Here is an 11281-nt window from a genome sequence, read left to right on the forward strand (position 1 = left end):
TGGGCATCCCGCCGCTCCTGTCCTCCGGGGCAAGAAAAGCCCCGTTCGTAACTGCGGATCCGACATAAGTCGGATCCGCGTAACTCGGGGACTGCCTGTACTGGCTTTTGTGCAGTGTTCATCTTATATTATTTCTATTACCATAGCGCCTAGGAATCCCATTCATGTAGCAGGACCCTATTGCGCATGGCACTGTACAAATCCAGATGTAAAAAAGGAGATCCCCACCTCTAAGCATGATACCAGAAAGACACAGACTGGGGAGCACTCATAAATAGAGACACATTTATTGGTGTTAATGGATGAATTGATACAACACTGCCTTTCGGTTACACATATTTATATTCCCTCTTCACTTTTTATATTTTATTTTTGTATTTCTGATTGATGTTATTAATTCAGTCAACATTAATACAAAGATAAATAATCTCTGTGATATTTCAGTTATTTATTAATTGCTTAGATTAATAGAGTCTTTGGCCTCTGAGTTTATTTAGACCAGATACTGGGAATATCTTATTATCTAAAAACCCCTTCAAATTATTTTTTGTTTTAAAAAGTCCTCATTCATGAAGCTGTAAAGAGCCCACACATCAGTTATGTGTAGGCTGTGGTTTATATACTGGCTTTTTATGTATTCTTGTAAGTCTGAGGTAGAAGGCCGCTTCTTATCTTTCCTGGCATTCTGGTCTCCCTTTTAGTGCGTACTTGTTATCCCTCATCCGCTGGGTGGTTACATTGTTTTCTGGCTGACAAGTATTGGATATGGGTCAGGCAGAGAGACTATTTTGTCTGTACAAAGATTGGCACAATGAGACACTGACCTGGTTGAGGTCTCTAGCTCTGACTGTTAATGTAAATGTAGAATAGTAGTGTGGCCTTTTCCATGTGTGCCACCATCAGGATTTTGATTTGCTCAAATACCTTGATTACTCTACCTTCTAGCCGAACATTAGGATAGGCTTTAGATGTGGTTTTCAATGCAGTTCTGTAACTTCTTCTGAAGCCTGCAGTAGGTGGGGCAGAAATTGTGTAGGATAGTCAATGACAACAATAACTTAAGAGAGGAAAAAAGAAAATCAGGGCCAGAAACCTGATGTGCCTCAGTGGGGCTGCCCCAGCAGTGTCAGGAGCCCGGCGCACAGGGAGCTGGGCTGCTAGCGTAGCAGGGAAGGAGGACGTAGGGACCGGCAGGGCACAGTGAGGCCATCAGCACTGGGAAAGCTGACCAGGAGGCTGGCAGCTGTGCCAGGGCTGGGGGCACTGGTAGCAGGGGGGCTAGATATGACCTCCTCTGGTCTGGCAAAAATCCCTCATCTGGGCCGAGTCAGGTCCTGAGGGTGCCCAACCAGTGAGGTCCAACCTGTATTACAAAGTAAGCTCCCAGCTAGCAGCCTAAACAGCACATGAAAGCACTTTTATCAGAAAGAGAGAGACAAATGTGTTGTCTTTACTTTTAAAAGACCAAGAGACACGTCTTCCAAGAGTGTGATGCGAGTTCAGCTGCTTGGGTTTTTTGCTGCTGGCTGAAGTTGAAAGCTTGAGTGCTATGATGGAGCAGATATTCTGTGTATGTTGGCATGATAATGAGTGCATACCAGTGCGCTCTGTGTGGAATACTATTAAAAATAGCTGTCTGCAGGGTTGTAAGTTTCAGAAGACCACACTTGTGAGCCTAAATTCCAGTTGGAATAACAATATAATTACAATAACCATATGAGGCATGGGCCCAGTCTTTATCCAGTTAAAGTCTATAACTGTTTTACTTTTCTGATCAATGGCAGAAGGTTTTGGGCCTCAGAAATCAAACTAACGTGCACAGCGCTTATTATGCAACACCTATGAATTCGAAGGACATACAGGCAGTCCCCGGGTTACGTACAAGATAGGGACTGTAGGTTTGTTCTTAAGTTGAATCTGTATGTAAGTCAGAACTGGCGTCAGCCGCTGCTGAAACTGATCAGTTTCAACCGCGGCTGAATCTGGACGCCAGTTCTGACTTACATACAGATTCAACTTAAGAAACCCAGGCGTCCCCAAGTCAGCTGCTGCTGAAACTGATCAGCGGCTGATTCCAGGAAGCCTGGGGCAGAGCAACTCTGCCTTGGGCTTCCTGTAGTCAGCCACTGGTCAGTTTCAGCAGCTGCTGACTTGGGGACGCCTGGGGCAGAGCAGCTGGAGTGCTGCTGGGTTGCTCCAGTAGCGCGCCTCCTCGGTGCTACTGGAGGAACCCAGCAGCACCCCAGCTGCTCTTCCCCAGGCGTCCTGATTCAGCCGCTGCTGGTAAGTTTCAGCAGCGGCTGAATCAGGACGCCTGGGGCAGAGCAGCTGGGGTGCTGCTGGGTTCCTCCAGTAGCGCCGAGGAGGCGCGCTACTGGAGCAACCCAGCAGCACCCCAGCTGCTCTGCCCCAGGCGTCCCCAAGTCAGCCGCTGCTGAAACTGACCAGCCATTTCTGCAGAGCACGCGGGCAGCGGGACAGTCCAGGCGCGCCGCGGCTGTCCCACTGCTGGCGTCCTCTGAGGCTTTGCTCCCCACTCCCTGGTCTGCTGGTCAGACCAGGGAGACGGGGAGCAAAGCCGCGGAGCTGTCCCGCTGCGGGTGTGCTCCAAGGCTTTGCTCCCCGTCTCCCTGCAGACCAGGGACTGCCTGTATTCTAAATATGGCCCTGTGATTGTGAATTTTTGGGCGGGGGTTCAGGGACGAAGAGAAATGTAATAGTTGATTTTATGTGTAATCAGTTGTTTTATTAATGCATTTTTTATTTATGGTATCTGTGAATCAAAGCACACCAGGCATTTAACAAAAAGAAAACAATGCAGATTACAAGGAAAGTTAAAACATGTACATATTTAAAACAAAAAAGCTTGCTAACCAAGTATACATACATTTTAAAATATAAATTATTTCCCTTTCTTAATTTCCCCCTTTTATTCTTAATTAGGGATGTAAAATAGTAGTCGAGACCACTACTCGCATTCCCCCCCTCCTTCTGCCTCTCTAAATCAGAGGCAGCAAGGAGGGGAGCAGCAGCCGGTGTTGGGAGGAGCCAGCTTAAAAGGCAGTTCCCCCCTGCACCATCTCAACAGTGCTGCCTGAAGTGTGGAGGGGGACAGGGAAGGCTGCTCTGGCAGCAGCCCCTGTCTGCGGGGGATCCCATCGGGGAGTTGGGATCCCCGTGGACAGGAGCTGCTGTGGCGAAGCAGACTAGTCCTTGTACCCCATACCTAGTTGCTTTCTCTCCTCCTGAGCTCCCTTCCATTTGTCAGTGTTTTTCTGATAAAGAAAGTGCACGGAACTGAATCCAGTATTTCAGGATGCGGTTGCAGTTGAGCCTTGCTACAAAGCTTAAAGTCTATCGAGCAGTAGTGTTAACTACCCTGATGTACGCCAGTGAGACTTGGACTGTATACAGGAGGCACGCTAGGCAACTGAACCACTTCCACACGATTTGCCTCCGCAGACTTCTGAGGATCCGGTGGCAGGATAAGGTGCCAGACACAGAAGTCCTTTCTAGAGCAAGTCTGCCGTCAGTTTACACCCTGCTGATGAAAGCTCAGACACGCTGGGCAGGCCATGTTGCAAGGATGTCAGATCATCGCATCCCTAGACAGCTCTTCTATGGTGAGCTGTTTCAAGGGAAGCGATCACACGGGGGACAAAAGAAGCGATACAAAGATACGCTTAAAGCCTCTCTCAAGTCCCTGGATATTGACACGACCTCCTGGGAGACCCTGGCACAAGACCGATCAACATGGCGCACGCTGATCTACCAAGGCTGTCAAACATCTGAAGCCAGAAGGACAACCATAGCACAAGAGAAGCGAGCACTCCGTAAAGCCAGAGTTGCAAAAGCTGCAACAGTGGTGCCCACACATGTCTGCCCAACATGTGGTAGAACATTCCGTGCCCGTATCGGCCTTATCAGCCATTTGCGGACACACCATGAACAGTCCATAACCCGTTAGATGTCAAGGTCCTCTTCGAATACGATGGACGAACAACAGCAGTTGAGCTGCAGAGAAAAATTATTTCCTCCGGGCCTTGTGTTATGACATCGCTGTGTATTCAACTACATTGGTTTCTTTGTTAGTATCTAACGTTCAAATTCATCCTTAAATCTCTTTTTCAGTATTGCAGCTTTCCAAGTTTCTCCCCATCTGAACTGGGAAAAAAATTGGCATAAGAGTGGAAGCGCCACAGTCCCGCAGCCCGGATCCTCTGCGGTTTTGCTCCGTGTCTCCCTGGTCTGCTGGGGGGGCCCCCCTGCAGACCAGGGAGACGCGGAGCAAAGCCGGGGAGGACCCGGGCGGCGGCACCGCGGCACGTCTTGGTCCTGCCGCCCGCGTTTCCATGGTCTGCTACGGGGAGAGGGGGGTGCAGCTAGTGCCCCCCCCCCCAAGCAGACCAGGCTTTTCTCGCTGACGCCTGTGGTAGAGCAGCTGGGGTGCTGCTGGGTTGGTCCAGTAGCGCCTAGGAGTGGCGCTACTGGACCAACCCGGCAGCACCCCAGCTGCTCTGCCCCAGGCGTCCCCAAGTCAGCCGCTGCTGAAACTGACCAGTGGCTGACTACAGGAAGCCCAAGGCAGAGTTGCTCTGTCCCGGGCTTCCTGGAATCAGCCGCTGATCAGTTTCAGCAGCAGCTGACTTGGGGACACCTGGGGTAGAGCAGCTGGGGTGCTGCGGGGTTGGTCCCCGCAGCACCAAGGTGCGGCGCTGCGGGGACCTACCCGGCAGTGCCCCAGCTGCTCTGTCACAGGCATCCAGATTCAGCTGCTGTTGAAACTGATCAGCAGCTGATTCCAGGAAGCCTGGGGCAGAGAAACTCTGTCTCGGGCTTCCTGTAGTCAGCCGCTGGTCAGTTTCAGCAGCAGCTGAATCTGGAGCCAGTTCCGACTTAAGTACAAATTCAACTTAAGTACAAACCTACAGTCCCTATCTTGTACGTAACCCGGGGACTGCCTGTATAGGATCTGGAATTTTGGCTCATATCTAGTTATTACTGAGTAAAAAAAATCATTTTCCATAAATCATATTTACCAGTGCAAGCACAATTAATAAATGGAGGGTTTGCAGGTTTGTGCAGTTACATTCTTGTATATGTTTCTCACTGTTCCTTTTTTCCTCTCTAAATAGGTGAAGAGCATTACAACTGCATCTCTGCACTTCATAAATCTATGCGAGGCTCAGATGAAAATGCATCTCTTTACTGGCTTGCCCGTATGCTTGAAGGTGGTGAGGATCCATTGTATGTGGCGAGAAGGCTAGTGAGGTTTGCAAGTGAAGATATAGGTGGGCAGCACACAGAAATTTAAAAAAAATAATGATGTACATCTATCTATACTATTATAAAAGGGGGCATCTGTCATGGAAAACATTTGAGAAGTTTCTAGGGGGAGGCAGGCCCTCAGCCCCGCCCCCACCACAGGGAGGTGAGGAGGAGGAGGAGGAGCAGCACAAGTGTGCCCCACCACCACCTCAGGGAGGGGAAGAGCATGCATGTGCCCCAGCATCATCCCCTGAGCAGCAGAGAGGGAAGAGGACACATGGCCCCAACCATCCCCCGCCCCCGGGAGCAACAGGGATTGAAGAGGCTGCACAGCCCAAACCTCCCCGCCCCTGGGAACAGCGGGAAGGGAGGAGGCCACGTGTATGTCTGCCCTAACAACAGGACAGGTAATGCTCGTAGTAATAACTTGTGAAAGCTCTTTGGTGACTTTTTGAAAAATCTGTTCATTTAAAAAACAACAAATGAAAGTCTGTTGCCATGATTTGAGTTCAGGGCTAAACTATTTCTTTGGCATTCAATGATGATACCACTGACTGGAGGACTGCATTCAGTCTTCCACTTCACATGGTAGTGGTTTGATCAGCTCTTACAGGGAAAACATACATCCCTGAACTTGGGATTCCATAGATAGTTAAATAAAATAACCTGTTTTGATTTTAAAATGTCTTTTCATTTGAACTTCAGTTATCCAGGAGGCTCTAGACACACCCATGTTTTCCAGTAATTGAGAAAACTAATTTTACAAATCATGCTGACTTCAAACTTCAAAGCCTGTTTGCTGTACACACCTTGTCGGTTTATCCACAACTGGCTGATTCACCAAGACGTCCATTATACCTCTTTAATCTGGCAATGCTGGGAAACAGAGTATACCGGATAAAAGAAGTTACTGGGCCAGGAAGGGTGCAGTAGGGTCTGGGCACGAGGGGGATAAGGATGGCATGCTTACCTGGCATCCCGCTCCTTGGGGCACATGTGGCTTTGTGCTCCCAGGCACTGCCCCCTGCTGCTGTGGGAACAGCAGGGAAAAGCCTTACAGGAAGCTCATTGTTGCATAGTCATTCCCCCAGCTAGGGGAGAGGGAGCAGCAGTGCACAGAACTACTTCCTCCTCCGCCTGCCAGGGTCCATACCAAAGCTGTTCCCGGATATGGGGCAGCCGAAATACAGATGTTCATATGTAATACTTTAGGGAGCATGTGATGTTTGCAGTCTTGGGGAAACCATCTTCTATATATTATCCAAAATCTCTGTATATAAAAAAACTTTTTCCATGGAACAACCGAGTGGTGTTATCATGTCACTCTGGTGTTCCACATGCTCCGCCCTCCCACAGGCTCCCTGCCCCAGACACTGTTTAGGGATGGCACGACTTGCTCCAGGGCCGCTTGCGTGGGGTTGTTCTTGGCGCTCACGGGCTGCTAGGCCAGCAGGCTCAGGAGACACGCCAGGCATGGGGAGAGGTGCCCCACGTCCCCAGCCTCCTGCTGCTCCATCCTCCGCCACACCTTGAGTGGCTGCATCTTCAGCCCAGCACTGTGCCGCTCCACTGAGACCCAAGCCCTGCCCAGCCACACGTGGGACTGAAGCAGCGAGCAGCACTTCTGCAGAGCAGGCGAGGTGGTGCCCAGAAGCACTGACCTGAGTGGCCTGGGCACTCTGCCTGGTGCTGCAGCCTTGCTTTCCCTCCTTCCCTGTGCAGCTGGAGCACCAGTGCTAGCTTCTGGTTGTGGAGGGATGGGGGCAAGGCAGGACAGAGTAAGAGAGCCCAGAGCCTCGCTCCAGAGGAGGGAGGGGAGAGGGAGAAAGCCCCGAGGTACACTGCAGGGGTGGGAAGGGAAAGAAAGCCCTGAGCCTTGCTGTAGGGGAAGGAGGAGAGAGAGCCCCGAGCCTCGCTTGGGGGGAAGAAATGCGCTCCCCTCTCGGGCTGAGGGAACAGCAGCGTGCGAGCGCACTGTTTGGAGGCTTTCTCTGAGTTCCCATTGGCCAGATTCCACCTAATGGGAGCAATGGGAGGCCGAGCCTGGGACTGGCGTGGGGCTCAAAGACAAGAAAGTGCCCCTACCCCCTCATGCCCAGCCCCTGCACCCAGGGCCAGCCCGAGCCATTTGTGCGCCCCGGGAGCACGGTGCCGCCCCCAGGAGTGCGACGCATGGCCCGACAGCCCCGCGCAGCGCCCTCTACAATGGGGTGGGCACGTACCTTGGGCTGGCTCTTACTGCACCCCCAGCCCCCTCATTCAATCTTCCACCCCCCAGCCCACTCCTTCCCCCTCCCCCTTGCCAGACATCCTGCCCCAGACAGCTCCTGCCTCCTAACTCCCAACCAGACCTCGCACCCTCAGTCCTTCCTGCACCCCACCTTCTGCCCAGATCCTGCATTCCCATCCTTATCCCACTCACTGGCAGCCCTGTCCTGCACACTGAAGCCCTCATTTTTTGCCCCACTCCAGGGCCTAGGGGGCCTACAAAGTCTACCTATCCTGGAACCCCATAAAAGGCCTGGAACATAAGTTCCTCTCCTCACCCTTCGGGGCAGGAGAACCAGGGAAATGAGGTGTTTTGGTTGGGGGCCACATCATTGAGGGCTCGGGTTATTTAGAGGGGCTTTTTTTTTTCCTTTTCACTTGTATGGTCCCCAACTGATTTTTCTGTGGGTCAATGGACCCCGACCCCAAAAAAGTTTCCCACCCCTGCAATAAACAAAGACAATGTTGAAACCTTTTTGGACATAATATTTTACTTTATTTAAAAATGAAGCCTGGCCAATAATCCCCGAATTAAGGACCAGCTCACATCTGGCCACAGCATCCTGTTCCCAGCCCCAGCATCCTGTTCCCAGCCCCCCTTCTGCTGCAGGATGGTTAGGAGGAGAGGCCATGATCTGGCTGCAGTGGACAGAGAGGGGTTGGCAAGTGTAGCAAGCAGGGGTCACAGCCCCCTAGTAACCCGTTTTCTAAAAAAGTCACTCCATTCATTAGAAGAGGTATTACTTGATAGCATAGTTGAAGAGAGTACTTGCTATACTTGGCTGTTTTTAATTTACTTACATGTGATCTTTTTGTTGTAGGAATGGCAGATCCTTTGGCATTAACACAAGCAGTTGCTGCATACCAAGGCTGTCATTTTATTGGAATGCCAGAATGTGAGGTAAACCTACTTGTATGAGCATGCACGTGTTTGTCACTAGGTTTATTTTGTCCATCACTCATGATTTGTGTAATATTTACAACTTCGTATTCTAAGTTAACTCTTTGCATCTTAATCAGCCAAAAGCAAAAGGAAGTTTTATTATCATTCAGTCATTCATTTATTAGTGAAGATTCATTGTGCAGTAGCTCCTACAGATTAGACAAGGACATGACCTCTTGTTACATGTAGGAACAACAAACTAAATAATAGTCTCTGGGTATTCTAGACTAAATTCCTCTGCCAACAGAGGCATGTAAAATAGTCTACCCAACATAGCCAGTGAAGCAGTGATTTAAATATCCCTGGCTTCATTAAAATAAAAATGGCTGCTGCGCTGTGCCAGCTCAGCTGATTGTCGGCAGAGCACGGCACTCAGAACGCAGATCGGTCGACAGGGGAAGCCTTTGTCGAACACTCCCTTATGCCTCATGAAACGAGGTTTACAGGAACAGTCAACAAATGCTTTCCCTGTCGACCGATCTGCGTCTTGACTGCCGTGCTGTGCCAACAAACAGCTGTTGGCAGAGGCATGTAGTCTAGACATACCTTCTGTTACTAAGCGTTTACAATCTAAAAGTCACATAATATTATTCTCCGTTTTGCAGGTCATACTAGCCCAATGTGTAGTCTACTTTGCTAGAGCACCCAAGTCTATCGAGGTGTACAGTGCATACAGCAATGTCAAAGCATGTTTGAGAAACCACCAGGGACCACTTCCACCTGTTCCACTGCATTTGAGAAATGCCCCAACAAGGCTCATGAAGGACTTGGGCTATGGTAAGGGCTATAAATATAACCCCATGTACAAAGAACCTGTGGAGCAAGAATATCTGCCAAAAGAGCTGAAAGGAATGGACTTTTTTAAGGGAAATAAAATGTAAGTGTCTTACTGTGCCCTTTTTTATATATATGAAGTATTTTTTTTGCAGCTGGGTTGAAAATCTCTTCACACTTCACGCATATACCTCCTGGGCTGACATGATGAAACTATTGGGTCCATGATTACTCTGTTACCCTTCTTTTTTTATAAACTTTTTGGAGGATGTTTTAAAAACAATCTGTAATTGCACAAATTAGGAAACTAAAGGTGGCTTTTATTAAGTTGTTAACATGCAACATGGCTTTTGCCCTTTAAGGACAATAAACGTAACACTGAAGAAAACCAACTACAACTGTGTCAGAACAACATAATGAAGGAGTACTATATAGTTTTAAAAACCCTGCCAGCTTCCTTGTCTTATTATTTTGAGGATATTTGAAATTATACAGAATAAAATATGAAATTCTATGGTGAAACAAAATGTAATTACAATGTAATACTCATTATACTGTGTTTTAAACTGTTTTTGATATGACAAAATGTCATAAATCAATAAAGCTGTTCCAAAATAATTTTTCAGTTATTTATGTGTATGACTTAACACTTTTTTGTGGCAGTGATGGGGTTCTTAATATTATTATGATCTTATTTCTAATAACCAGCTTCCTGGCAAATACAAATAATTTTCATTAGACTGATTTAATGAGATTGAAAGTAGCATGACCCATCCCATTAAAAAATGGCAGCTCTCTTTATTTTTTTTTAATATGATGCATTCTTTAAATGTAACTTTTTGGAAAGCAAGACCTTATAATACTAACTTATCTGTTAACTACTTCCAGCCTTGCTCAAGAGTTTCCATTAGCCTGAGTCAAGATAGTTGGGAGGCACAGATTTGACTTGTCATGATAGGAATGGAATGGCAACTGTTTCTCTCAAAAGACAGTGGCTTAAATACCAGTACAGTTCAGTTTTGGTGTATCCTTTTATAGCATTGTGGGTGCCTAAAAAGTCCAGTCCTCAAGCATCAGTCCTTGCCAGGGATAATGCAGGCGAAAGGTGCAGGGCCAGAAAAATGTAGCTCTAACACGACTAGTGTTTAAGGACTGTTGCACTTTCTTCTTTAAACCACCTCCGTTTAGTCTCTTTGACTTCCTGGCACACCCATTCAGTGTGGTCTGTAACTAGCTAAATCCTCCCAGCTTGTGGTATCATTATTTCTTGCAGTTGCCTTAGTGTGACGCAGATAGATAATTTGATCTACCTGCATAGAAAATGCACTGACTCTTGGAATATACACAGATAATTGATCTGCTTGCATAGACACAAAAGAACTTGCAAGGAGTTCTGTGGAGAGAGCTTCCTCTGTAGATGTTGCAGTCACTTTGATCTCCTTTGGTTTTTGTCCAATACTGTATTATGATGCTTCATGTTTTATGGTATACCATCTTTCCTCCAACAGGCAAATAGGACATTGAGCAGATGTTTAAGTGCAGTATGTCCTCCTTGTTTCACTATTTCAGCTGTAATTCCAACTTTTCCTGTCACTGTTTCTGGTGCTAGGGAGGTGATTTGCTTTTTCCAGCACATTTATAGATGATTCCGTATCTAGCACTTAGATTATCTGGAGTCTTGGAATCACATTTAGTGCTGCTTCAGAACCCTGGTTTCACGTGAATTGAGTTTCTGAGGGTGTTCCATCCAGCATTACATCTGTTTGCTTCTGTCAATTATGTCTCCATTAAGAGATTTGAGCTGGGCAGCCTTCTTGGCTGAAGGACATATTGCTAGATTGAATCCAGCATACATACCTCATAGCTCTCCACTCTCAAAAAACATTTTTACCTTCTCGCACAGTTTGAGCAAGTATCATTGAGTGCATTGGTTTGCTATTCATGTGCTCTTACTAGCGTGAAGGTAACATAAATCACAGGAGAGGGATACATTTTGTGGTAATTGCTTTGCATTTTTAGTTTCAATAA

General features: G+C 47.8%; 1 protein-coding gene across 2 annotated transcripts in view; it reads left to right on the forward strand.

Annotated features, from left to right (window-relative positions):
- Positions 1-9882, forward strand: part of WRNIP1 (WRN helicase interacting protein 1) — a 42911-nt gene extending 33029 nt beyond the window's left edge. The window contains exons 5-7 of one of the 2 annotated variants that reach the window (XM_075921355.1): positions 5136-5234; positions 8358-8437; positions 9085-9882. In XM_075921355.1, the coding sequence (XP_075777470.1) occupies positions 5136-5234; positions 8358-8437; positions 9085-9360 (455 nt within the window). In that variant the 3' untranslated portion in view covers positions 9361-9882. Of the gene's footprint in view, positions 1-5135; positions 5292-8357; positions 8438-9084 lie in introns of both variants that reach the window. The other variant, XM_014569769.3, reaches the window with a different exon arrangement.
- The last annotated feature ends 1399 nt before the right edge of the window (positions 9883-11281 follow it).

The sequence above is a fragment of the Pelodiscus sinensis genome, chromosome 2 (assembly GCF_049634645.1).
Source record: "Pelodiscus sinensis isolate JC-2024 chromosome 2, ASM4963464v1, whole genome shotgun sequence".
NCBI classification, from domain to species: domain Eukaryota; kingdom Metazoa; phylum Chordata; order Testudines; family Trionychidae; genus Pelodiscus; species Pelodiscus sinensis.